At 37.6% G+C, this 25,962-nt stretch overlaps 2 protein-coding genes across 3 annotated transcripts in view; one reads left to right on the top strand and one right to left on the bottom strand.

Moving 5' to 3' along the window:
- Nucleotides 1-24,249, bottom strand: part of zranb3 (zinc finger, RAN-binding domain containing 3) — a 98,190-nt gene extending 73,941 nt beyond the window's left edge. For both annotated transcript variants that reach the window (XR_004338201.1, XM_032556039.1), the window contains exons 1-8: nt 24,021-24,249; nt 23,060-23,226; nt 16,586-16,604; nt 16,172-16,350; nt 10,613-10,844; nt 6,928-7,013; nt 4,103-4,274; nt 654-788 (exon numbers count right to left, since the gene is read on the bottom strand). Coding sequence is in view for 1 of the 2 variants with exons in the window: in XM_032556039.1 (XP_032411930.1) it covers nt 654-788; nt 4,103-4,274; nt 6,928-7,013; nt 10,613-10,844; nt 16,172-16,350; nt 16,586-16,604; nt 23,060-23,199 (963 nt within the window). In the remaining variant the exon portion in view is untranslated. The remainder of the gene's footprint in view (nt 1-653; nt 789-4,102; nt 4,275-6,927; nt 7,014-10,612; nt 10,845-16,171; nt 16,351-16,585; nt 16,605-23,059; nt 23,227-24,020) is intronic.
- A 127-nt stretch (nt 24,250-24,376) lies between these two features.
- The window catches only part of r3hdm1 (R3H domain containing 1), a 41,815-nt gene continuing 40,229 nt past the window's right edge, over nt 24,377-25,962 (top strand). Inside the window, exon 1 of the mRNA XM_032556032.1 lies at nt 24,377-24,491. The gene's annotated coding sequence lies outside the window, so the exon portion shown is untranslated. The remainder of the gene's footprint in view (nt 24,492-25,962) is intronic.

Consider the following 25,962-nt stretch of genomic DNA (forward strand, 5'->3'; position numbering starts at 1 on the left):
TGTACCAAAATAAAACTTTGAGGAATTAAAAGCTATTTTCAGACAAAATATTTAAAAGGGACAGCTAGCTAGTTTCAGGACTGTATGAAGTGTTTCAGAGTTTTACATTTCACAAGTAACATTGTATTACATCTCTTTTTTCATCATTTCTTCTAGCTTCAGTTCTGTGGTAATAATTCAGTGCTCAGGTACAGACTAATGCACTGAAAAGATGTTTACATGTCTAATCTATATTTTATAATTCAATTTAGCAAGATTTTTACACATCAGAAAACACAATTAGCTAAATTTACTTCAGTGTATTTCACTCCGCCATTGTAATCTCTGACCAGAGCAGAAGTTGTGCTTGACATCATTGTTGTTTTGAGTTAGAAGATAATCTTTAATTAGAAATCACTGCTTTGCATTAAAATGTCACATTTAAGGATGATTTTTCTGGATTAGTCAGAATTTTATGATGAGAGGTTTTAGTTGCAGTGAAGAATGTTACTACCCAGATGATAAAAGAGCTGCTAAAAGTGTTTTCGCCACCAGTGCAGAGTTTCCTCTGACTTTTTGATACCTTTCAGACAAATAAAGAGTAAACCCAACTTTATCAACTATTTACTGGAATGGAGGAATAGGGACATTTGAAGCAGCTGGTTTCCCATTACCTTGGCAATAGCTGTTTGTTTGTACATCTGTGTAACCAGACTCATGACCTCTGTGAAGGGGTTTTCCGTAGCGGCGACCCTCGACCCCAGTCCCTTCATCAGCCTCTCCCACTCGGCGAAGCAGGCCGAGGCCTCCTGCATGCAAGGAGAGCACAAAGACGGTGAGGCTGTGTCCTTTAATCCTTCATCCACCCTCCTCTTCTCTCTTGTTCTCGCCTGTTATTGAGATATAAAGGGCAAAACAATTAATGGTGCTGCTGGGTGTCCTACTTTTTTCCTGGAAGAGATAGAAAGAAATAGAGAGAGAGATGGAGAATTCCCAAGGATGCTTCCCCCCTCCGACTGGGCTGCTGTGTTAGGTGGGTCATGAGCGTCTCCCAATTATAGCCGCCTTGTGACAAGCCGGGGTCGAAGATGGAGAAGCAGCCCAGCCGCTACAATAAATCAAAAGCCGCCTCGCCCGCTCTCAAGGTGATTGGCGAGGAGTATTTAAGGCGGGAGCGAAGATCGCAGTGGGGAAGGCTGCCTGTGAAGAGCAGCATATGTTTCCGTCCGTTCATAAACAAAACACGCTGAGGTAATCCGAGTTTGTTTTACCGGGTCGTAGCTCGAACTGGTAGAAAACCTTGTTTGACGGCGGTTTCCCCAACCTTTTCCTCAAACTTCAATGTGTTTAATACAAGTTAGTGATATAGTAAAAGTATGCTGTGTATTTGTTTCAACATCTTCCTATTTTTAGATAAAAAATGGATGGGAGTCCACCTGAATCTGAATTAATGTGAGTTACAACATTTAATTTCCCTTTGGGATCAATAAAGTATGTTTGAATTGGAATTTAATTTGTTGCACTAGATTTTGTTTCAAGGGTATCAGAGTGAAAGGGGTAGGCATAAAAATGTGCCACACTTTTCAGATTTTAATTTATTTATCTTTTTCCTGACGTCTCACAACTGGTCTACAACAAATTTGTGCCAAGTTCAGTGCCTGTCAAAAAGTAACGGTATTTTATTACATACACTTATTGCTTTTATTTTAATTTTATAGTAAATAGGCCCACAAACATCCAGCAACATTTCCTCAAAACTCAGACTTAAGCATAGAAATTCTTTAAACTAAACAATCATATTTTAGTTGTGTTGATGAACACAGGCAAAACTTTCTTTCTAGACTAAAATTAAAAACAATGAACTCAATCAAAAACTTATTAACAGAATGACCCTTTTAACCCTTTGAGTTTTAAATCTCTGCCTGGATATTTTTGCTTGTATGAAGTTCTGTCTTGTGAGTAAATATATTTGCTCATTTATCCATAACAACTGGAACTTTCTGGCCAGTTATTTCTGTAATTTACCGCCTATTAAAAGAGTGCCCCTCGGATTAATTTCACTTCCTGCTATGGTGGGAGTGAAATTACCGTAATAACCCGATATTCCTTTCAGAAACCGCTGGAATTTTTCAGATGGCGCAAAGTGTCGCGGAGTTATGGTACTGCAAATTAGTCTGGAACATCACCGATACGTTCGGACTAGAGGGATTAATAAAGCAAAACAAGTGAGACCTTTTTATATTTCAGATCAACAATGATTTATAAAAAACTTTACACAAACTGTGTTTCATTCATTTTTTTTACTAAACAGTAAAAATGTATTTTCTTTTTCTTTTTTTTGTTCTTTATATAAAACTCAAATGACATTTTGAGTTTGAGAAATGACATGAATATAAACAACATTCAAGTATTAGAAAATTATGATTTTTTTTTAGAAACAAGATTGAGTTATTAAGCAGGAGAGGTATTAGATCTAACATGCATCAATTCATGCAACCGTGCATTAATTTACTGTAATTTGCATTAGTAAAGTAATTTTTTCCCTCAATTTTCTCTTTGAAAGTTACAAAATCCCACAGCTTGATGATTAATATAATGCAACAGGAAGAAGAAGCTTTCTCAGAGCGCTGCATATCAAATGACGCAACGCTGTGAAACACTTGGAAGTCAGAGGTGAACCTTGCCTGATTAGGAACACATAAAAGGAGGTCAAAGGTGAAGCAAAAGAAAATGAGAAAAGTAGTAAAGCTTAATAACAACAGGACACACACATATATATAAATATATATATATATATATATATATATATATATATACAGCAGAGGCATATTTGTGTTTACTGAATTGGTATGTCAAGGATGAATGTTAAATAGCATCCTTGATGTTTGTCTGTGCGCGCTCAGCCTCTTCTCTGTGTTTATTTCCTATTAAAACTACATTCAAGCATTCACACATTCTATATAATTTGCCTGTTTGAAAAAATAAACACAAAAAAAAAGCCACCATAGTGGGAAAGCACTCCACCCGCGATGATATTCACCAGGCTAACGCTGACTAAAGGCCAGAGCTGAAAACGTAAAGGGCAGCAGGGGCATAAAAAGTGTCTGGCGGTGGAAGATAAAAGCCATCATTAGGGAGTAAAATGAGACAGGAGGAATAAACAGGCGGTGAGTGGCCCTGGCATTCGGTATATATTGTCAGTTAGCTAAACTATGCTTCAAAGGATAGCTTGTTTGGATGAAAATAATGTCCTCCCTGTGTTTTATGTTTCATATATTGTGCAGATTTCGCTGCTCTCTGGAAGCACAATAGTGCTGGATTTGGCCTCTTCACGCCTCCATTTCCTATCTCCTGAAACCGCTCCAGTTAGCCGCTTTAGGACGCATTCTTTTATCCTAAATGAACAAATATGATCCATCAAATAGATATAAAAGCAAAAAAGAAAAAGCCAGTGGAGAAATTTGAGCACCAACAACAAGGCGCAACATGAACTTTCCCTGCTCTAATTGTTGTTGCTATGTAGCAACACAAACCACTTCTAGCTCCCAATTAAAGCGTCCCTTAACATTTAGGGAGAATGGGATAAAACCCCGCATCATCACTTTTCCGAGCAACCTCCTCATTGTGGTGTCACTCCCGGCTCCGAACGTTAATTACCGCTGAAAAAGCACCTCCACTGTTTCCCCCTCACCTGCTGATATGATATAAAATATAACAAAAGCTGCCCGGTGGACGCCGGCATTGTTATTGTTTCCCAACGGGGGCCTGAACCGACAGAACAGCGGAGCCCGGAGGTCGAGGTTGCATTAGCATCCGAACGTGGATTCAGACAAAACGCGGCGCAGCGTGGGAGGCGGGAAACCAGCAGCCGCAACTTTAGGGGAAGCTAAAAGAGATACAAACGCCCACGCATGAGGAGTGACATTTACTCTACAAATACTCTGATATCCTCTTTGTGATGGAGGAGCAGAAGGAGGCTCAGGCTGAAAGAGAGACGTCATAAATCTTAAGACGGAGGCAGAAACTTTTTAAAGTATGAACAAGCGAGAACAATTTATTTCATTTCGTGTGATAGATGCCGCACCTAACAGTAGATCTATCAAAGTTATGTCAAACCGAGCACCTTGGCAGCCTCCTTGGGCAGGTCAAAGGGGATGCGTTGACGGATTTTCGGAGGCAGCTGACTCAGAACTTCTGCTTTGAGTCGACGGATCATGATCTGGCTCAGCCGCTGGTGCAGCTCCTCTAGGTTGGAGGCGCCACGACAGTCCCACTGCCTGCGAGGCCCAAAATATCTAAAGAGAGACATTGAAAGGGTATTTATATTCTAAACCTTGTACTTGTATCACTTTAGTTGCACATTTTGTCAGTTTTTATCCACAAACTTTAGTAGACAAGGAAGTGCAAGGAAAATTATACAATTAGTAAACAGCTGGATTTAGAAGTGCAATTTTCCCCAAAGATTCTCGATTGGGTTTACCATATTTTCTGAACTATAAGTGGCACTTTTTTTGTAGTTTGACTGTTCTTGCATTTTATAGAGGGTTTTCACACCTCATAGTCCGGTAGATTTGTTGCATTTTCACTTAGTATAGTTCACTTTCGCACAGTACTGTGTCAAACAATCCAAAACATTTCAAAAACCTGTTCCCCTCCTCGCCTGTGGGGACGCTGCAACAAGAACTAATGAAGGAAACGACACAAAAACCTCTAAAGAATACACTTTCTAAGTCATAAAATGTAAACAAAATGGAGATTTTAGCGTTTGTAGGATTTGTCTTTGATAAAAGACTACAAGACATTTTTCACGCTAAAGCTAGACTCTCACATTTGTTTTGGTTGTATTTACCCAGAATGCCCTGCGTTATAGTCCACATCCTGCATCTCTGGTCTGCATGGTATCCACATATACATTCCAACTGTGCGTTTTGCAACATCTTTGCACACAGATCTCATATAACCTTAGTTTTTATGTTTGAAAAACATGTTTTAATTCACAATAAGGAACTGCTTTGTGTTGGTCTATCTCAGTAGATCCTTAAATATGCTGAAGTTTGTGGTTAAATACTTCTGCAAAGCCTGTGGACACTTTTAAATGTTCCCTCTCGAGAGCTGACCAGCACACTGATTAACTGCTGAGCTGCTCTGCTGAAGCCTCCCAGTTTTCACCTAAGGATACTCCGCAAAGCCAAAAACTAAAAACTATTTTGTTTGATTCCTAAGCCGAGGGGTTCGTCACAAAACCCACCATCACATTTTAACAATTTATCAGCCAAATGATTTGTTAGAATTTGAATTGTTAGCACTGGCTGTCCACACAAAAGGCTGGTTATTTGCCATGCTGGCTGAAAGAGTGGACGAGCCTCACATGGAGCTGCCAAAAGTACTTGGTTCACACTTCAGTGTTTAAAGTTTTTGTTGTTGAAAGGTGCAAAACTACTCCTTCTAAAATGTGTTGTTTAAAGCCGGCAAGTTCATGAAGCGACGCCGCTTCTCCGCCCCAAAGATTGCTCTAGTTTCTCACTCCGACTTCGCTTTCATGAGTGGTACCGCTCGGTGTCCTCCTCTGTGTCTGTCTCAGAACGGCATTCCCCAGTCGTCATATACAAAGTGTTACCACTGATGGCCCTCCGTTCCGTCCCTGACCGAGTCGATAACTTTGATGGACGTCCAAAGCGATGCGTTTGATGCGTTTGTTCACACATGTAACTGATCGTCACCGGCTATGAGGACTCGGCGCCAGCTGGCATCGGACGCCTGGCTTCACTGGTGGCCTGGTTCCTACAACAATCCCTTAAATGAGCAGCAAATCCACTCCTCTCTGAGACACAGGCCACCTTACCTCCAAAACACAGCTAGAGGAAGGTGAGGATCTACTAAAACTTTGCTAAAATGTTTTCTAAACCAGAAATAAAGACTGAATGAAAAAATCCTTCACTAAAACAGGTAAAAGAAAACAATAATTACACTTTCGTTTTTAGGAGTTCATAACAAAAGCATATCTGGACATTGTCTGAAATTGAAACTAGCAGGATTTGCTAACTACTGTCCTAACTAAGTCACATAATTACAGTGTTAACAGGCCGAGATTATAGATGGAAAATGGGGCAGTCGGCAGGTGACACAATGGTCCCATACTGATAGAGAATACAAATTTTATGTAGGATAATTCTGGGTAAAAAGTGGCACCCATAGCGATTCTTGATGAGTTTTTCATGGTGAAAAACTCATCCAGCTAGCTTAGCCCCTATGGTTCTTATGTCTGCAAAACAAATTGAACCCAAAATAAAATCCTTTTTGAGTCCAGGACCAATTAATACCAACTCAGCCTGAGAAAAGTTCATAATGGGCCCCCCATTTGTATGCTAGCTGGATTATGCTAACTGCTATTAGCAATACAAGCTAATACCTGCAATTTTCACTTTGTTTCATCCATTTAAACTAAACAGGAAATGAAGATGTTCACAAAACCAAAGTGTCCCAATGAGTTAATGAAATAAAAATTATAAAACAAAAACTTTCACAATTTTTTTATAAGAATGGCAGCCATGTTGGATTTGAGGCAACAAATCTCCAAATTTCCCCGACTTCAGGAAATTCCAGTTAATTTTTTCCAGATCAGAACTTGAAAATGAAACAGTGAAACAAACAGGCAAACAATAAACTAATAATGACACAGTTTAGAGATTTAAGGTTAAAATACAACTTTACTTAGAAGAACTGTGAAAGTTCTTATAAGAAAGTAATAGATTGAAATGAATTTACTAGAAGAAGTCGAAAACATAATCAAGGCACGGACTTTCATCTTAAAAGAGCGTTGCTAAATGTGTTAGCTTAAAGCACAGAAATGAGTTTCTAGTGATTTACAAATGGCTGCAGGCTTTCAGGAAACCACACATATCATACCTGGCACAATTAAAGAATATGAAGACATTTGGAAAATGTCACCTGTAATGGGCGTTGCAGTATTTCTTGGTGTAGTCTGTCCACGTTCCAAACCTCTTGGGATAGAGGGCATCAATCTGCATAAAAAGCTGTGGGAAAAAAACACAGGAGGTGATAAATTTTCAATATAACTTCACGCCAAACCAAAAGTTAATGTGAATAAGTTCACAGGTGTGAGAGAGAGGGAAACAGAGCTTTGTCTCATGTGGAAAAGATGGGCTTAATAATGAATTAGGGTCCTTGTGACACGATTGTAGGGCTGAATGATAAGAGGGAAACCTGCTTTATTCAATAATATTGTTGAATACTGAGATTTAAGAGAATACATATTTAAAATTTTTACTTATTTAGCTTTTTAAAACATTTTATTTACAAAAGTGAATCAAATCTAGCCTCAAACGCATAAAAAATGTCATTTAATGTCTTTATAACACAGTGAAGAAAGTTTGGCTCATTTTTTTAATAATATTGTTTTAGTTATATGTTTGTTTCTTTATTTGTACTCATGGGCAGTTGCACAGGGTGGGTTGAAAAAGGTTGGCGCATGAGCATCAACTAAAAAAAAATAGATTATTTTGAGACTAAATTCTGATTAGCTAAACATGTCACCATCCGTAATGGCAAAACTTTCTCACATCGGTTCGTGTGACAAATATAGATTTGCAAAAATAAGTTGAACTGCCGGATTTTTAGGGCAAGACTTCAGAGTCAGCCATTTTGTTTTACCCTGCTAACTTGCTATCAGTCTTAAATGTTAATAATTAGTGAATAATCTTTCATTCAGTAAAATTATAACCTTCAATATAATGTTAAATTATATCCCTTACTACCCTGTTAGTTGTGTACAGTTTTCCTTCCACTTAACTTTCCATTACAGCACTCTGAAAAGCCAGATTTCAGTAAAAATCTTCCCTATGACTTTGTAGAGCATTATAAAACATTTATGCCCTATGCGACAATATAAATGAGCCCTAAAGATGTAAATTAACAGAATTAAAAAATTAAAATATATCATGTGTGGAAGGAATTTATAAAATTAATGAGACTTTTCAGTTAAATTACTGCATTTATTAGTGGTTTAAAATCAACCAGGCCAAACTAGATGTTGAATTTAGTCAATTAATGCTGTAGCAGAAAAATATTCTGTGATTCTTCAGCAAATCTTAAGCGGTAGACGGAGCATCTACATCCCAGCTGGCACCAGAGTCCCCAGAAAGAGTTAGAGTCAGAGCGAGCGCTCCTACGTCTCGCCAATTTCCAGCGTTTCTGAAATAATGACGGGTAATCTTCAGCAAGGTGAGCTGAATAAGCAGCCGCAGCGCCGAGCGGCTGTTCTAAATTCAGCACTTGTTCAACAGCAGTTTTGCATTTTTCTCCCCCTCACAAAAGTTGATTTAATGGGGTGGGAGGAATGAGGGCACATCACGAACGGTGCAACATGCCCTGAGCGCTGTGCGAGCGCCATGTCAGGCCCACGGTGAGTAATGATGGCAGCGAGGAGACTGGCACCCAGGCAGGGACAGGGCTTATCGGGTTTATGCTGCGGATGATAAAATGTTATATTGGGCTCTAGTGGCACAGGGAGAGATGATATCTAAAAACTAACCGCACCACTGCAGGCGCGTGGCGGCAGAGACAGGTTGGCGTTCGTCACACGCAGCCAATAATACCCCGACTGCAGATGTCTAACAAGAAGTTACTTCACTTTGCAATTAATTAGACGCTTGAATTCATCGGTTAATTATCGTAAAGTTTTTCCTAAAGAGAGTGAAATAATAATATTCCTGTTTCACATGAAAAATAGTCGCCAAAATCTGACGTCAGCGCTAAATATTTAATTGAACAGCTGATTATTAACTCCTTTTAATCTTTTTCTTAACAGTCAAAGATTCACTATTTGTTAGCGTTACTAATACTATTCCACTGAGGAAACAAAGATATTAAAGTACATTATTCAGGTGGTGGTGGCAGTATCATGTCGTTATAATGCTATAGAGAGTCGCTACAACATAATTTATATCTCATTAAAACCAAAATATGTTCCTGTTTAAACAAGAAAGACTAAAAAAAACAATAAAACGACACAAATGGATGTTTGATTGTCGTCTAGAGAAAACAGAGTCAGATGAAGCCGCATTACGCTTTTTTCAAGAAATCGTAATCTCATTATAATGACATATAAAACTTAATATAACTAAAAACTTTCGCAGGATAACGTTTATTTCCTCACTCTCACAAATAAACACAATTTTTTCTTATGTATTGACTAAAATATGCCATATTTTTTGTATAAATGTATGATAGCAGCCTGCTTTTTGTTTTTAACATGATTGAAGCAGCAGCTGGCTAAAGTTAGAAGAAATGTAAATATGAAAATGTTCAAATATTTGTCACTATTTGTATATTGGCCGCCCTTCCTGTTCATTTTATTTATGTATCTTATATAGATCAATCAATCAATCAAATTTTATTTGTATAGCACATTTCAGCAGCAAGGCATTTCAAAGTGCTTGACATCATATCAAACACAGAAACACAATGCAACATAGAATCAACAATCAAAATACGACATTAACTCCATTTCAATCAATAAATTTGAAATTGATTACGTTTCAAATACAATCCTAAACTGGTGGGTTTTTAGATAAGAGGTTTTTATTGGTTTTGATTGATCTGCCTGGTTATTTAGGGTAAAACAAAAAAAAGAGCTGATCTAGAGACAAAATTACACAGTAAATTTATAATATACACTAACCTAATAAAAAGACAGTGATAATCATAATCATAGTGAATAAAACAAGCAGCTGGATGAGAATTTAAATCCTCTTTGGATGCAGTTCCACCCTGAAAACTGGAAAAAGTTTTAAAGGCTAACTAAAAGAATGAGATAATTGTTTTGTCCTTTTTTCACTTATTGCAAAAACCTAAAAAGAAGTATTTAATTCAAAAATAATTAATTCCAAACACATTCCACAAACAAAAACATCCCATAATTAGTGAATGTTTTGCTACTCTACTGTCTTCACGCTGGATATGGGAAAGATGTTCAATTCCCAAAGTCTTCTTTAATTTCCAAACCAGCGATGATGGAATATGGCTGTAATCTACGATACACCTGCAACATAACATATATAACAATGGCATAATAAATCATTATGGAAAGTGGAACGGCTTGGCTCAGCCTCTCTCCAAACACAGTGGTCCTGTGAATAGCCCCTTCTTATTGTTTCTAAATTCAATAGTTCCACCCCTCCTCTCCCCCTCGTGCTTCTTTTATTACTTGTCTCATTTATTGCAGCGCCGTGTCTGTTCATATCGGGCTTTGTAAATGAAGTTTTTGCAACAAAGGTTATTGAAATAAGACCACAGGATCCAGAAGGATGAGTGACGCCCGAGAGAGTTAATTGGCTTTTCAAACATTAGATCAGAGCAAGTTACCATGGCGATCTACCTTTACGCAAAGATAAATTTGAGCTGACCTAATGCTGAGACCCATCCTGAGCATGAGAATTTCCTGTATCTGTCCACGCTGTTTTTTTATCCATCAAAAAATATAGACGTGTTTCAAGGAGTCTGCAATCTGCAGGGTCTGTTTCATCTTTCGGGTTAAAAAAAGCATGCTCCATTTAAATCTGTAGTCTTCCCTCAAGAGGCATCATTAAAATTTTACTCCATCCACTCTGATTACCTCTTCGGGTCGACCCAGAGCGGGGGTACCGGTGAGCAGGATGGCCCGCTTTGCACTCTGAATGAGAGGGACGAGGATCTTGGTCCTCGCTGCGTTCCTCGATTTGAGGTAATGAGACTCGTCCACCACGACTACGCCGAACCGCTGCCTGCTGAGAGCCTCCACTAGGGGGCGTGCGTCTGTGGTGAGCAGGCCGTAACCCAGCACTGTCACTTTACTGCTGCTGATATCCCTGTGGAAGTACAAAAACACACACACACACACACACACACACACGCACACACACACACAGACAGTTCATAAACAGTTAGCGACACCGAAAGCCTGATCAATACAAAAATAAAGATTATTGTTGCATAAAAATTTATTGAAATATGGTATTTCGTTCTTGTATTAGATTTGATTAATTAGATTGTCAAACAATTTTTTAAATTAAAAATAGAAAGCAAAGCATTAAACTAAAATTAGCTTAGTTAAGCTAGCATCTAGCTAGCTTAGCTGTTTTGAATGATAAAAATGTGATTCTTTACAAAATATTCTACAGTAATTCCCTTGTATAATTAGAGGAAAAATGGAAGAAACACTGGGATAATAATAAATCTTAATGTTAGCTTGCTTAATGTAAAACAGCAGCCTTGAACTTGTCTTACCCTACTATGAGGGCTAAAAGTAGATTTAGAGTCAATTGCATTTCATAAAATGCATTTCACTCAAAATTAATTTAGATCTCTAGTTGTTCTAATCTTAATTTACAAAAAAAAGGTAATGGAGAAGACTAGAAAAAATGGTAAAACTTCTTAAATGTTGAAGGTTTTCAAATTTAACCTCAGCATTTAGCTACAAAACGGCGTTTAACTCAAGGTAATTTGCACTTTACAAAAAAAATATTGCTTTTGACATTAATGATATTGAGCATTTATGTTTCATTGAAATGTTTCTATTTAAGAAAATGGCTGCAACTTTTAATCCAGCTACAATCAAATAGATTTTGAATATTTGTTCTCATGCTTATGGATTTATTATTTCGGCAACTGAGCCTCCAACTCAAATTATTTAACAATGAGGTGTTTAGCCACCGACTTCTTCAGGCAAACTTTTCGTACATCCCTTCTTTAGCTCTTCAAACATGATGTATTACAATTTCTGTTTTTTTCTTCATCCAAACTCATATGCTATGCAACGTAAACACAGAGGCACAGTCTCAGGTAAACAAACAAACACACAGGTGACTTTCAGCAGCATGAAAATCAGCGATGATCTGAAACAAATCATGAAGGCTCCATGCATCTAGAAGGCTTTAATTCTTTCACTTCGCCGCATGTTTCTGAGCCGAAACGCCGGAATAAGACGCCACTGATGTTCTACAAAAGCACAAGTCAGTCAAAGCACCACTTTAGGAGAAGCTGCATAATTTTTTTTCTTCTTCTTGCCTCCATGTTCAGTCATTAACACATCCAGTTCAAGGACACATTTTCCCCAGAAGGCGTTCACAACCTCTTTGCACCTCATCTGTGATGCGAGGTGGGGAGTCCCCCCCCACTGGCTCCCCCACCTCCACCCCTCCAAGTGACAAATATAGAAACTTTGTATCATTCAAAAACTTCAAAAAGCAGGAAGAACAATAGAAAAGTTGAGATGATAAGAGAGACATGTTTCCAAGCAAAAAAAAAAAAACAACAACCATAAGTCCACAATGCAAACCTGAATAAACAGTCATGGAAATGAGGGCCGTTTCCCAAGGACAGCATTTTTTCCCTCCTCCAGGAAAACTTTCAGCTCTTGTTCAATATTGCAGGCGTCGCCTTGACATGATTTGTCTGTCAGCGCTGTCAAGCATTGGCCCCTGCTGGCTCCTGACATAGAGGGACACTCCGAGATTAATTTATCGGCCCCACCTCCGCTGTCCATCACACCGCCTCGGTTTCCCAAAAACATTTGCGTTATTTTATTTTTTTTATCTTTATTACATCTCTTTAGGGTAAATTATTACTGCTTGCAAGAGCTGAAGCAGAACATATCAGCCTCTGCCAGCAGGCAGACTGTTATAAGGGCAACCTTCCCTTAAGCTCAAATAATAGCTGTAACCTTTCACTTTCATAAGGAATATCTGGAACACTTATGAGGCTGTGCACCCTGCTGCCCTGCATGGGTGTGTTCACCGCCTCTCATTTCACATTTCAGACATGCTGCAGCCTCAAACTTCAATATATTTTCTTTGTATCTTATGAGAGAGGAAAAAACAAGGAGTGAAGTGGAAGTACAGGGTGTGATTTTCAAGATTATTTACAAATAAAAAACTCAAAAGTGTCTTTTCATCAGCATATGTGTCAAGGGGGCCCGTGGGCCAAATCCGGCACGCCGTAGCTTTTTATGTGGCCCTCTACTCTAGACTAAACACTAACTGTGCTTAAATATTATGTTGCCAATCAAATCAATGCCGCTTTTATCTGTTTACTGCCAAATTATATCAATCAGTCCCTCCAGTTTCTTGAGAATTATTTTGGTAATTCACGGAAAATCAACAAATCCCTGCACTGCTTTGGCGCTAATACATAATTGGGAGTCAAAAATAGTCAAAAACTTTCTTACTTTTACTAAACAACTGCCTCAGCCATAATTAATGTCAGATTATAGTCCATGATTTATACCTGGGGTGTCAAACTCATTTTGGATTGGGCCAAATCAAGATCATGAATCCTCTCAAAGGGCCGGTTGTGTCAGAATGTATTTATAAAGTTCACAAACTGTTAAAATATCAATGAATCCTTAAAATGAAATAATATTATTTGATATCTTTTCAGTCCCCCCAGGATTTAGTGATACTTTTCGATTTTTTGCAATAACAATTGTGTTTGTGGTACCAATTTGGAAATATTTGCATTTATTTATGACGTTAAATGCGACCTTTTATAACTCGCTGTGCAGTAAGAAAGATTTTGACAATTTTTGAGAAAAATCTGCAATAAACTCCCTATTATATACTAGTGCAAAAAAGTGTGGGGATTTGTTGATTTTGCGTGAATTTCCACGATAATTCTCAAGAAACTGACTAAAAAGTTGCATTTACTATAATACTAAGCACAAATATTTCCAAATTAGAACCACTAACACCAATTTTTATTGCAAAAGAATCACGAAATTCTGGATGGACTGAAAAGATGTTCAATAATGTTTAATTTTAAGAGTTTATGGAACAGTTTGTGAACAGGTACAGGTAATACAATAAATTAAACTGAGGGTTTTCAGGAACAATAAGTGAATGATAATCCAAATGCATCTTGAATGTGACACTGCTGCTGCTGCTCTAAGTGACACAGCAGAATACAGAAGTTTCCAGCTTGCTGCAGAGAACCTGGTAATTAAAATTCACTCCAGGAACACAAAGTACCTGGAGAACTTTGTGTTCCTACTCACAGGTAGTCGCACTCTACCTGTGAGGAAGAGTGCGACTTAATCCCCAGCATCTCTGATCGCCGTGGATTTAATTTAATTTAATGTTTTGTTGTTGAGTTTCCTAAATTTACGAATGAAAGTGTTCTCAAACACCATATTAATATCAGACGGACGAAATTAAATTAGCTGATAAAAAGTTTTACTTTTATATCAGCACTGCAAAAACACAAAATCTTACCAAGTGTTTTTTAGTGCAAATATCTTATTACACTTAAAATATGAAAAACAAATTACTTTTCAGCAAGATAAGTAAACATCTTGCCTGTTTCATTGGCAGATAAATTAATTTATAACATGGGAAATATGTCTTGTTATAAGAGACATAATCTGCTAATGGAATCAGTACTTTTTCATCGAAATTAAGGAATTATTTCCTAAATAAAAGTTACTTCTAAATTAGTTTTTCTTGTTTTAAGTACAATAAGATATTTGCACTAGAAACTAAACCAAAGTACTTGGTAAGATTTTGTGTTTTTGCAGTTTAAGGGGCTTGTTTAGTTTGACTAGTTGCCACATTAAATAGTTTCTTTGTTCATATATTTTATAAAAATTTATTATAAATCAGTCGCCCAAATAGTATTACACAACCCTGAATTAACGTCTTCTTTTATTTGTTGATGATGTTTCAAGTTATTAGTAAAGACCGGCATTTCTTTCATCGTTTATTGTTATTATAAGAGTTTGGATAAATTGTGACAAAAATAAATTCCATTTAATAATGTCTGAAAACCCCAAAAACTAATAGTATTGTCTGAATTTGCTATTTTCACTCTTTTTTTCTGCTGTTGGTTTCAATGAAAATCAAAAAATATTATTAAATTCAGCTTCTATGTGCAGTTTGTTGATGAAAATCGGACTTTTTAAAATTATTTTTATGTTACTGGTGTCCTGAAGAAGCTGCTTTTTAAGAGCAATATTTGCATTTGTGGAGATTCGACTACAATCACTACCGTACAGTTACCAAAAGAGTCACTATTTATGGTGATAACCTTTCCTGTTAAGCCCATAAATACCCCATAAAATAGTGATACAATTTAAATTTAAATTATGAAATCAGGCATTCAAAATACAAAATATTTTAACTTTATTCTGCACACAAAATATTTTTATTTAACTCTGCTTCTTTTTGAGAAAACAACCAAAATATCTGAGCATTTTTAATGTTTTTAAAGCATTTTTAACCAAAGTGAATTGAGAAGTGTAACACACACACTAGATAGCATATCACTCCAATGCAGATAAAGTTTTTCTACATTAAAGACATTTTTTTACATGAAAAAGATGCTCTGGGATGGAGATAAACGCATTAATATTCATGAAAAAGTTGACGTGTGTGCTTATGTTAATTTGACAAAGCAACGCACCGAGATTCATTGAGATGCACCTTCAGATGCATGGAGCCATTAACATTCATTAATCATTCACACCTCTAATACTCATCAGGTGGCTTGTGACACAAAATGTAATTTAATTAAAGTTGCAGCCTAATGCATAACAGAACAGAAACCACTGGCTTTGATTGTTCCCGTCGATTTCTGCAAAGAAAACAAAGTGGAAGGATGACCTACATCAAGTGTCAAACTCGAGGGCAGTTTGATTCTATTTAAATATTAAGACTGCTTAAATTTTATGTTTTCAATCAAATTAATGCAGTTTTTATCTGTTCCCTCCAGTTTCTTGAGAACTATCGTGGTATTTCACGCAAAATCAACAAATCTCCGCACTTTTGTGCAGATTTTTCTCAAAAATTGTCAAAAACTTTCTTACTTGTACTAAACAGCTGCCTCAGGATTAATTGATGTCAGATTCTAATCCATGATCTACACAGTGAGTAATAAAAAGTCACATTTACCGTCATAAATAAGCGCAAATATTGCAAATACTACAAGCACTTTGATTTCTACTACAAAAAAAATCACAAAAAACAATCGCAAAATTCTTTAAGGACTGAAAAGATGTTCAATATTATTTAATTTTAAGAATTCGTTAATATTTTTAACATTTTAACAGGTTTTATCAATACATTCTGGCACAACCAGCCCTTTAAGAGCATCCATAATCTTGATTTGCCCCAAAACAAAAAGGAGTTTGACGCCCCTGACCTACATGGTATGGCTCTTGCTCTCCACCAAGTTGACGTCTCCGGGCTGCAGCTCTGGGATCCACCTCTCCAGCTCCTCGATCCAGGGATATTTGAGAGAGGAGGGCACCACCACCAGGAGGGGCCACTCCGCTCTGTAAGCGCACGCCACTGCGATGGCCTGGACCGTCTTCCCCAAACCCATCTGGGGAAGGGAAAACAAGTCAATCGCAAAGGGAAGCCCTCGGCGGCAAATTGCATGTGACGGCTGAGCTCATGTGAGGCCCAGGAGTAATAAGGTCTCACAATGATTCTAGTGTCAAAAGCGATTAGGCACGTGGGACTGCAGCAGAGAGCTGACAAACTCATCTGGCAGGCTGCAGGTTCATTTTTTGGGGGGGGTGGGAAAATAGATTTCCAAACAACAGTGGTGTACTTACCTCATCGGCAATCATACATCTGAAAAACAAAGGAAACAGAGAGGCTAAATTAGTCTGGCTTTAATAATTTACAGGTGAAGACAACAGTCTGTGTAGCGTGAGGGTTCTGCGATCCAATAGGACCGCCTGTCTGGTTTGCCTCTTCTCTTGGATGTCCCACAAATCTGTCACTACTAATTTGGGTCTGTGCTGCTATGCTACTTAAGCTTGAGTGCCATTCAATATTTACACCACTGCTTCAGCTGGATAATTCTGTGTTTTTTAGGAAAGCATCTTCTTTTTGATTTTATTTCTCTAATTTCTGCTTTATTATAGGAAGACGTTTTCATAATTCTGTTTAAATAAGCAGTATATATCTGGAAAAAATACTCGCGTAAATCATTAATTAATCTCTCAGTTTGTGATCAAAATACAGCAAAGGATACGAGAATCACACAAAGTAATAAAAAAAACATCACAGACGACAAAAACCTATGCAAGCTAAAAAAAATTCTGGATTTTCAGAGTTTCCACATCTGCATTTCACTGACAATTAGTTTGTAGAAGGAAAGTAACCCAGGGTTTCAGCCATTTCCACAAAAAAAGCTACAAAAGTTTGATCTCAGATAACTTTAATTTGTAAGATTTGATGTTTTGTAATGGATTTATGTCTCAACTTTAAGTAAAATATTTCCTTTTACTTAGATACTAACTAAAAGCTTCACTATAGGGGTGCAAACAATCAGTCCATTAGATTAAAATTAGTTCCAATTGATTAGCTAATAATGTCCTCTTAAACCTTCTTTTAGTGTTGTAATTTGGCCTCCATCCAGCAGAGGGCACAGGTGGTCGTCCTTAAGCAGAGTCAGTTGATACAGAAATAAAGATGGTGGGGCCATACCAGAGTGGGAAAGAGAGTCCAAACAGAGTCCGGTGTGGGATGGAAAATACACTTTAGAAATATAAAACTCCTTAAGTTTCACCTTAATGCCAGGATTAAGTGTTTCACATATTTTATTATTTTTATCTTTCATTTTTCTATTGAGCAACCTAAGAGGTTCCTGTTTTGTTCTATTTTATAAATATATCTAAGTTTAATAATGTGAGAATACTAAGATTTTCTGTTAATTCAGTCAGTTTTTAATATAGCTGACACAAAATTCTTTTTACAATTTAAGGATTTTGTAGCTCTTTATGTTATGGAAAGACTGTCGGGGTTCTTGCTACATGAGAAAGTTTTAAGAAAATGGACTCAACTATCAATAAGTTGCATCCCTGCTTCACTCTGTCATAACCTCACCTCACTTTTACTCGGTCGAACAGTCACTGTTTTCTTCACTGCCAGTTTTCTTTCCTCCTACATGAAGGGCTGAAAGTTAAATAGGATGTTTGTGATCCAATGTGCTTGAGCGGCCATTAAACTGCCAAGCAGAACACTATGAAGAACAATGAAAGTGTGACACGGTCATCAGCTGAAGTCGTCCCTGTGGAAAATATGCAGCGCAGATCAACCTCTGCTTCTTTGTCCAGTGGGCCTGAGCTCATTGTCATGACCTTCCTTTTTAATTTTTTTCCTCCATAAATGCTTCCAACATTGTGTCACCAGCAGCGGTGCAACAGAGCACCTCTGAATACCTCAGACTGAGTCGCTCATTATTCTCTCTCGTCCTCCTTCTCGTCTTCCTCCTCCCATCTCCGCCCCATTTCTCTCTTTCAGCTGAGGAACATGATTAATGTGCACCTTGCCACTGGTGGTTTTTCTAATTGCCAACACACCGGCTCAGTCAGCGCAATGCACAAACACACACCCCAGCATGCGCACACACACTCCAGCTCCTGTATGTGTGTGAAAAGTGCAAACAAAAGGCATATAAAGTGGAAACACACACCGGTACCAACTCTTCCGAGACGACACATACATATATGTAGCTGCGCGCACACCCACACACAACCCCGGGAGGGAGTGTGGCTGGGGCAGGTGCTTGCCATTTCTCAACACATTAATCATCCTCCTTTAAATAACCTGAGTGTCGTCTTGACGGTTTGAGACTGCGAGCGCACTGCGGAGCTGTTGCCTGACGACGGCACGCGCCCCGTCGCAGCATCTTTCTAATGTTATCTCCGAAACCCACGAGCCCCAAAGTGTCAGGAAATGGGCTCCGCTGCCTCCCAAGCTGGCCGCGCTGATTTGATGGCTCTGACCTCTATGCGGTGATGTGTTGTGCGGACCCGTGTCTAACCCCAATTTTCCAGCCAAGGTAAAAAAAAAAAGAAAAGACTCTCCTCTGGAGAACCGGACCTGCGGTGATCTCTGCCGAGTGTGGGATGCCGGACAAAAGGCTGACTCCATGTTTGGACCCACTTGGATATCGCACGCTTTCAAGGTTCAGAGTGAAGTCCATACGCTGGATTCACAAAGATCTGAGCAGAAAACCCTAGAGGGTTTTAATGGTGTGTAAAAAAAAGTTGGTTTTTGTGCTCCGAAACTCATTAGCTGCATCTTCCTTTCTTCATACTCTAAGGCAACATTTGCACAAGGATCAAGTTTCCCACTTGTTTAACTTTAATAAGCTTGATATTTACATAAAGTACATTCTTAGATTATGTTTCAAGCTATTCGCAAACAACAGAAACAGACAGTAAAGGCATCTAAAAAAAGATTATATTACATCAGTGATGACCTGCTAACACTGAAGATATGTTTTGTTTTGTGTTTTTACATTGTAAGGAAATACAGTTATGATACTCCAATGTATAAAATCTATCAATTAGAGCCAAAAATGTCCTTTCTGCAACCAGAAACCATATTTGGGCAAAAAGGCGGGGCTTAAAACTGACACCTGGCAGCTGATTTGATAAATATGTTGTTATTTTAAAGAGAAAAATTGCTTTACAGTGGAGATCTACTCAAAAATATCACTTGTTCAATAATCAGAGCAGATTAATCTAGCTACATGAGTCAGAATGAAATGAAAAAGAGATCTGCTTGTTTTATAATGGAGCTTTAAGTAACCATCATCAAGCATTACCTTCCTCTTCATCGCTGTAGATGTAACAATACGGTTGCATAACGGTCTTGATGCATTGTGTAAATGTTTAATCATACATCTTGTTCTTTTGTTTTTACCACAGTACATTAAAGAACTTAAAGGCTCAGTAATGATGCATTTACTTGAGAAATACATAGTTCTACAAATGCTAAGTGAACATATTTTTCTAACTCTTATTTTTTTTGCGATATGCATTAAGTGCCTCTAAATAAAATAATTCTTCTCTCTCATGCACAATACGGGCCCAGTAGGCTCTAACATTTATTTATGATGTGTAGCTTTTCTATAAACCTCTTCTTAATGTCCTGGATGGATACTGTCCAAATATTGTTAGCTTGCCTATTAAGGCTTCGGGTAATTTATGGTGAGTGAAATTTTTCATGCTGTTTAACAGAATCCATCTCCTGCTGTCTACACAACACCAAAAAAATCCTATTATAATAAAAAAAAGCCATTACAAGTTTCATGCCTTATTAGGAAGGAATGAAATTTAGTGTTAGGAAAGTAAATACTGTAAGTGAGGCACCTTGAGAATATAATAGAGATGTTTTCCTATTTACAATATTAGAGCAATTCTACTGCTGGTGATAAATGACCCAGATTACAGCTAAGATGTTCTACAAATGAAACCGACTCTTAAAATGGATAACGTAATAATAAAGTGTTTCAGGAGGTTGAGCTTTATGTTTTCACAATTATGTCTATCACAGAACATAAAACTTAACACATCAACTCAAAAGACGGAGCAAGGAAGGAGGTATTAGTGGACCTTTATTAGTTAACATACCCCGAATTTAGTTTTTATCTCTATTATTCCATTTATCTACAGTCGTCTTGCACCGGTTTGATCTGGCATTTGTTTCGTATCTCATTAAATCAAAAGTTTCCTTTAGTAAAGAGATACTGCTCCTTTGTCCTTGTGTGTGTAGAATTTATTGAGTTTGGGAAAAATTTAAATTTAAGTGTATTTGATTTGAAAAACTGTCTTAAAGCACAATATTTTCTTTGGTAGCTTCTCGTTAAATCTTGCTTTAAATAGTTGACAAAAAAATTTATTTAAATGTAGATTAACAGATAGAAAGCACACAACTTTTCAAATCTTGAAAGGTTTTAGTTTTTCATCATGTCTGTGTCTTTAAATCCAAATTTCTACTACATTATTGAATTGGCTAATTTGTTTGTTTGCTCTTTTTGTGCTGTTGGTTTGTATCAATGCGTCAGTTCATTTCCACCATCTGACATCTTCTGGTGACTTTTGAATTAAACCTCCAAAAAGAGGCAAATGTACACATCAGCTGTGATACATATGACAGAATATTTAAAAGAAAAATGTTTTTAATATTTATGTTGTTTTACTGAATGCTTTGAGCCACATATTCAAGCTGCAAAAGGCCGAGAGAGAGCAAGGCTTAAATGTACTACAGTCGGAAAATGCTGGATAAAAATAATTTTATCCGCCGAATCTAACTTTCATGTCTTAAAAGTTGCTAAATATAGCAAGAAAGAAGATAAGCTAGCTATTATGACCTGGTGGGTGGGTTGGTTAAAGGGGACGGTTTCTGATTTTCAGACATTTACGGAGGTAGATAAGAACAGTTTCTCATGTAAATATTGCCAGATCACCCAAAATTAAGAAAATCTGGACCGATTTTTTTGGTGCACCTGTACTTGAGTTACAGTTCTTATAGGGAAACTAGAAATAGCAAAAGAAATCTGCAGATTTAAGACCAGAAAACAGCCTCAAATTTTGTTTTGGCACATCTTTACAAGACAAAAAATGTTTTTAGATGAAAGGAAAATAGCTTTACCCAACAATTAAGCATTTTTTATTATCAATCATGTAAAAAAGTAAAAATTCAGGATGAATTGTTAAAGATACTAAAGAAAACAGATGTTTGTATAATCTGTTTTTTGAAGGATGGAGATATTAATACTACGCCAGACATAAAAAGGGCTAGAGAAGTTGTTTGTTTTTATTATCATCTACATTTTTATCACCAACCTGTATTTAAATTACAACTTGATGATAACTTAGCATTTGTAGAAATATGTATTTACAATTTATTGCTCCTTCTAGTCCTATGAGCCTCCTTAGCCTAAAAGTCTCTACATACAGATTCTATGTTAGGAATAATATTTCATATGATACCACAAATTTGATGCAAACGAAGAGTATTGATCTATCACCACATTAGCAACTCCCTCCCTACTCAACAGAAGAGCAGCTTAGAAATATGCTTTATCAAATATCTGGCTGCAAGCTAAGTCAGAAAAAACCCCACAACATCTTAATGGATTGTTTTAGTATCAAACTTTGGTTCAACTTTTTCAAACAATTCAATCAACAACTGCTTTGTTTTTTTTATTGTCGCGCCGAGCCACATATTTTACACATTCCACCCCGTTTATCTCCATGAAACTCACTCGCCCTCCCACACAAGCCGATCCAACAGGATCCGCAAGTATTTAGAATTTGCGACAACATTTTGATGCTTTGCTTCGGTACACTTGAAGCTCTCTGGATGTGGAGAGAGACACAATGGCTGCGAGAGGGAAAAAAAAATAAATAAAAAATCCACCCACGAATCCTCCTACGCTGGTAGATATCTTACATCAGTATATGATGTGCAGTGCATTTCAGGAGCTATTTTATGACAGGCTGCCATTTATTTCTCAGCTGTCAGCTTGTCATGTCCACTGTACCTTAATTTCAGGTGGTGATACTCTGTATTTTCAAGAAATCTTCTAACCCCTCCCTTCTTAAAACCCCAGCAATGTTACAGCTCCACTAAATTGTTGTTGGTTCAGTATAAATATGCTTTTTCTGCAAGAAATTCTGCTGATCATCAGCTTTAGTTTTCGCCTCTGTATGAAGATAATGAAGCGGTCGCACTTCTGTTATTAACTTAATTGCTGTCATTCTAGTTCAAATCAATCAATTCAGCTTTTTTGATGCAATGCACCTCAAAAATAAACATAAAAAAAATATTTTTAATACAGATTAATATCAGTTACCATCGTCTAATCATTAATTATGTTTAGATGAAGCACTGTGCCTTCTAAGACAATACCTGTTTGTTCCCTGCAGTCACACTAATGCCAATCGAGCAAGGTAGCTGTCTGCATTGTGCAGAGAGAGCAAATTGACCCCTGACCTGTCCGTGCCAGAAAGCACAGCCTTCCAGTGTTCCTAAATCAATACGGCTGCTCAACGCCAGCAGCATCCCTCGGATTTGCTCCCTGTAGGTTGACCCTCCGCCCAACTGGAGCGGGGGATGAAATGAACAAATCCTGGTGTGGTAGTGCAGCTTATGCTGAACGCAGGAAAAGACTGAGAACCTGAACGCCGAGGCTCATTTTGCAAACAAAGTGAGGACTCGTCTGAGCATTATGTACAGCTCCCTAACTAACTGTTCTGAAGAATCCAGAAGATGAAGTCGCTCACCGTCCATTCTGAGACAAAGCGAACTCCACTCCCTCCCTTTGAAAAGGCATCAGGCGCTGCAGAAGCTTGGGAGGAAGTCCTGACAGTTGCTGCACCCATCTTGTGTCACAGTCAGATTTCTGTTGGTCACTCTCATCCATTACTGGCAGTAGGATGTGATTTAAAATCTAGAAAATACAAGCAGACTAATTTCAATCTCAGACAAAGTTAACCTGAGTAATTACATAATGCAGTTTTTAAATCATGATTTCATTTAAAAAAGCTTTCCAAACATCTTGTTACATCAGATATTAAATCTGATTAATCACATTTTGGTATCACTGAGTATGATTTCACAACCAGGTTTTGAGGTGAACTTAAATCAAATTGTTATCCTTAGGCACAGCTAAAGACGTTGTAGCCACCATTTCTAAATATTCAACGGTACAAGTCTTCAATTATTACAATAATTACAATAAATTTCAGACTAATTTATATTATAATCATTTTAGGACTGGGCTACTCCAGGAACTAACATAAATCTCACTTCAAACAAAACCTAAACTATTATTTTTACTATTGAGTCATGTCAAATGTGATCAGGATTTAGACAAAATGCACAGCCCAAAATCAGATCTACATAGTGAAATTAGGTCTGTAATAAAAAAAATAATTCAATAAATCACCTCAGGACCCCACAGCAGATTTTTCACGACTTAAAAGGCGCACCCGACCCCACGATTTGGAACCACCCTGCGTTGTATTCAAAGAGTTTAAGCATGAACTGTGGTTTGTTAACGTCAATAAATGAATAAGAAATAAAATACCAACTTAGAAGCCACGCAATATTTTTTTTTTTTTACAGTTCCAGATTTTGTACAGCATATTTTTGTTTACATATATTTAATTCTGCAAGACAAGCCGAGCTCTAAAAGACTCCCAAGTGGTTGTTTACAAGCAACTTTTCAATTACATAACTTACCAGGCTGAAGACAACATTATTGGCGTTGTCGATTAAATAATAATAATAAAAAAACGCTGCAGTCAGTGTGTGGACTCAAGGGAAACAGTTTCGCGGTAGCTTCAACTCACACTCCGTCTACGTCACTGCCGTCGTAAAGTATCTTCTTACGACACAGCTCAACTGAAAACTGTAAGCAACTTCCATTCACTTTTTTAAAAAGTGCGAAACAAGTGACGGTATTTAAAAAAAAAGATACGTCCACTCCACGCTTGCTACCATACTGTAAGTGAGAAAAGGAAGAGAAAAAAAAGAAAAACTTGTTTTACGACAAGACGTGACATGTTTTGAACACCGTACGTTTGCAGCGTGAGGAACTGACGCACAGGCAGCTTGCTGTCCGCTGGATCCTCCTTTACTCCGCCACAAACAGTAGCTACTTCACCATCGGTAGGGAACAACGGCTGCTTCACCGAGTGTAAACCAAAGCGGGTAAGGCAACGTTAAAAGATACCTAGAGCATCCTGCCACACACTTTAGTTGTTAATAATCATATCTTTATGGTTGGAGTCCTGAAACCGGAGCTAGTTAGCAAGAAGCAGGTCTGGTGTGTGCTGTGTGACAGCTCAGGGCGCCGGTGTTTGGCCGTTAGCACGCCGCGGTGCCAGGTAAGGATCGTTAGCTTAGCCCCGACATCCACCAACGCCAAAATGGTGCACGCTGTGTATGAAAGAAACACCTCGAAACTAAAATTGCATTCGTGTCCAAAACGGTGATAAATTATATCGACAAAACTTCTGGAAAACCAAACAGCAGTTATGAAATAATATATTATATTTCAGCAACTTTTAGGCCTGCTGCGACTCCCACCTTAGTTGCTGCATCGCTGTTTGAGTCCATTTCAGAAGTATGGCCGTATTTAACCTTCTTAGCTGCTTGGACAGATGCTACGTTTCCCGAAATGTTGTCACATTTATTTAAGGAATGAAAACCTCATACAAATCTGTGTTTCTATTAACTTGTTCAGGACAGAGAGAAAATTAAATTGTCATGGGTTTTAATGGAGGTTGGTGGTGTTGAACTTGTTGTTTTGGATCAGCCTTTCTGTGTAGCATGACAGCAGTAATTGACAAGTTAACTTAATTAGAAAGTGAGCGTTTGTTCTGTTGACAACTTGTTTTTTTGCACAGGTGAAGGTACCAGAAATATAGCCTAGAGGGACTACCAAATACAAATAAACAGATAGGGATGTAGGCATTGGCCAGTAAAAAATAACAAACAAAAATGATTTTCTGTATTAAGTTTTGTGTGTTGTATTGTAATGCTGGTATTTGTTGTTTTGGTTTAAAATATTACAGAATTAACCATTTCAGAGTTGCAACCAGTTGATTTTTAGTTCCTTCACAGATAAACCGCTTGTATGTTCTTTGTGACCAAAAACTAAGTGATGGGAGGTGTCTGGGGGAGCCTTCTTTCAGCCATCTGACTGGTAGTGTGCAGCAATAGTTCAGGGAGGAGTACTGCTGAACTATACTTAGAAACCATAACCTTTTAGAACCAGAGATTTTGTTGAAATCAAATTATGAACAAAAATTCTAGTTTTTTTAAAATAAAAGCATAAAAAACCCCCATAAAAACCATTACTATTGCTTATCTGTTATTATTATTTTTGAGAAAAGCGCCTGAAAAGCAACCTTTGGTTTCCCCCAGTATATTATAACCAGGCTTTATTTCTGCCCCTTTCAGGCTTATCATTGTTTATTTTTGTAAGTCTTTTTGTAAATGTTTGCATTTTTAAGACTTTATAGTTGGTGTTCAGATATTAATCTTCCAATAGCACATAATTATCAAGTGATATTTTCAAATTTCCTGTCAACTTTAAACATTTTTTAACTCAGAAACACGACAGGTGCTGGATGAATGACTGCCCTAGGACCCAACCACCGAGCTTAGCAAGTTTTCT

Source organism: Xiphophorus hellerii, chromosome 24, assembly GCF_003331165.1.
Source record: "Xiphophorus hellerii strain 12219 chromosome 24, Xiphophorus_hellerii-4.1, whole genome shotgun sequence".
Lineage (NCBI taxonomy): Eukaryota > Metazoa > Chordata > Actinopteri > Cyprinodontiformes > Poeciliidae > Xiphophorus > Xiphophorus hellerii.